The sequence below is a fragment of the Montipora capricornis genome, chromosome 14 (assembly GCF_036669925.1).
Source record: "Montipora capricornis isolate CH-2021 chromosome 14, ASM3666992v2, whole genome shotgun sequence".
In the NCBI taxonomy this organism is placed as follows: Eukaryota; Metazoa; Cnidaria; class Anthozoa; order Scleractinia; family Acroporidae; genus Montipora; species Montipora capricornis.
Genome location: NC_090896.1, coordinates 19,922,992 through 19,925,491, shown reverse-complemented (window position 1 = coordinate 19,925,491; position 2,500 = coordinate 19,922,992). Strand labels below are relative to the sequence as shown.

At 37.7% G+C, this 2,500-nt stretch overlaps 2 protein-coding genes across 2 annotated transcripts in view; both read right to left on the bottom strand.

Moving 5' to 3' along the window:
• LOC138032499 (uncharacterized) overlaps window positions 1-2,247 on the bottom strand; it is a 3,092-nt gene extending 845 nt beyond the window's left edge. Inside the window, exons 1-3 of the mRNA XM_068880199.1 lie at window positions 2,065-2,247; window positions 1,339-1,469; window positions 21-292 (exon numbers count right to left, since the gene is read on the bottom strand). Of these exons, the coding sequence (XP_068736300.1) occupies window positions 21-292; window positions 1,339-1,469; window positions 2,065-2,193 (532 nt within the window). The 5' untranslated portion in view covers window positions 2,194-2,247. The remainder of the gene's footprint in view (window positions 1-20; window positions 293-1,338; window positions 1,470-2,064) is intronic.
• The window catches only part of LOC138031640 (uncharacterized), a 2,640-nt gene continuing 2,332 nt past the window's right edge, over window positions 2,193-2,500 (bottom strand). Inside the window, exons 3-4 of the mRNA XM_068879295.1 lie at window positions 2,263-2,294; window positions 2,193-2,216 (exon numbers count right to left, since the gene is read on the bottom strand). Of these exons, the coding sequence (XP_068735396.1) occupies window positions 2,193-2,216; window positions 2,263-2,294 (56 nt within the window). The remainder of the gene's footprint in view (window positions 2,217-2,262; window positions 2,295-2,500) is intronic.

Sequence of the window (2,500 nt, the reverse complement as noted above, 5' to 3'; positions counted from 1 at the left end):
ACTTTATCTTTGATACTTACACTTTGCTTCAAGGCTGTGAATAAATTCACACAAATAGTGGTAACAGTCTGCTTCTTTTTCTTTCTTCATCTGGCTAACACTAAATTCAGGTTGTATTTCCTCTATCAAGTTGTTGGCTGTAACACTATAACCAGCACCAGAAACAAATGCTGATTCCCACAATTTAGGTGATTTTTGCACTGCACCAAGGACACCACATGTGGACAAACCTTCATGTAATTGCACCAACTGTGGGAGAACCTTGCCCACTTGCAAATTTATGCAGATTGATCTGAATCAGACAAGAGGATGAAGAGGCATATTAAAATGGGGTTGACAGACCTGTCCGACTCCCGCTCTGTGCTCATTGTGTTGATAAAATCCTTTATAGTTTTCCTTTAACAAGCATGTCTTTAAGCGATTTCCCTTTTCTATAAGAGATCACGGGAGGTTCCTTGTATATCTCTCCAAGGAGAAGTAGGCTCTGATGGCTGATTTAAAGCTCAGACAGATTTATTTCTGGCTTTCAATGTTGTCTCACTGACAGTTTGGATATGGCCTCTGTTACTAAAAATTATTGCATGACTAGTATTTGGATCATTCGCGAATATGCTAATTTCGTCTCGAATCTTCTAGAATATTTAATTAGTGTTGTATCATCGTGATTCAGTAATCCCATTTTAAGCCGTTTGCGTATGTTGCTGTAGATAGTTTCTTATTGTAATATTACTTTATTTAGTAAAGCCAGGAAGTTCTAGAATCTTTCGCTGTAAAGTATATAAGCGAATCGATGTAGTGTTTAGATGGTTTTTATCCCAGGAATGTTTGAGGAGTTTTACAGTAGTGTTTACTGAAGTGTGACGAACGTCTCGTGCAGACCTTGGATGCTTTGAAGAGTGACAGAGGTCGTGTTTGTTAAGTGGAACAGAGAGGTTACGTGGAGATCAAGGCAGAGGCCGTGTGTTTATACGAGAGCGACGGAGGTCGAAGCATTGTTAACAAGTTTAGCGTGTGCTTGTTGTGAAGTCCGGAGTGGAATTACTGCGTTCGTGTGAAATAAACAACTTCCTTGTCTTGTCACACTGCGTTCTGATTAAACTGCAAACTATACCTACCACTTTAAAACATCGAACTCGCAAACAGCCACACAATGGGAGAAAAATAGCACTTTTTTTTTTCTGTGAAAATGATCCTAATTTCTGAACATTTCATTTACGGGGGACTAACTGTGTTCAAGTTCCACATCATTGTAATTATACTTCATTTTGTTAACCTTCAATGTAAACTTAAAAGTATTGTGAGCCACACTTACTTAAATTTATTATTGCGTAAACCTACCTCACAACATTTTCAATTGATTCTTTAGTCTCCCTTGCCGGCACCCCATGATAACCGACCTCTTCAAGAAAAGGATAAGCATCTTCTGCTTGCAATATGTCTGGGAGCTCTTCATTTGTTGCTCTTTGAATCTAAAGTTGAATTGCAGATTTGAAAAGTTTATTTGTATCTTCCAATCCTTGAATACCGGGCCATATAGTTATGTCCAATTCTTTACTCTGTATATCTTTGCTTGCTGAGCAAAATGGTGGAAAAACGTTTGCACTTGAAAAGTTATGGACAGGCACTAAACAGAATCACAAGTTACAACAAATACAATTTTGCCACCAAATAGGACAATGACAATTATACTGTAGCAATTAAAAACGTTTAAATATAAAAGTGCAAGTTATAGAGCTTTGAAGTTGACAAACATTCCTACAACAATGCTTAAGAAGTTATATTTACAACCATCAAGGCACAATTAAAGTGAATCCTAAAAAATGTGTCTCAGCAAGATTAATGTTTTTCCTGATTAAATATCATAGAGGAAAAGACTGATTCCTACATCGTTGACCAAAGGGGATGGCCTCGATTGGCATGGATGGGCATTTTGATATTTAACAACCAAAATGCAAGATATACATATAGCTGCCAGGCCTGCTGTCACTGCTAATAGACAAGTTGTGCTTTGTACAAAGCAAATCAAATTCTGTTCCGCACATGAATACAAATTTAGCATATCACCTTTTCACAAAACTCCCTGTGGCTTGGAGATGTTATGTCTTGTATTTGAAGATTTCCACTGAAATATGCATAGATCTCAGGTGCCAAAAAGTTTGGTGCTTGTCCATGCTGCACAATGGACATTGCCATCACTTCCCCGGCCAGTTTAAAATCTCCACGGTTGAGAGAAATGGTTGATTTTGATGGAATTCCTTCCACAAACAGTCTTGTCTCAACATAGCTTAAAACTTCTAAAACATGACAATAAAACTCTGTCAACAAACGTTTCCCCCAACCCCCCCCCCCCCCCCTTCTTGACAAATTTGTTGTTTGACCAAGAACAGCTATCCTTGTTCCAATCGAAACCAAATGTTTTTTTAATAAGTGAATGTTCATAGACATAACGAATTCCATACTTATTTGCACCTTTTTCACCATCAAAAATACTCACATCATT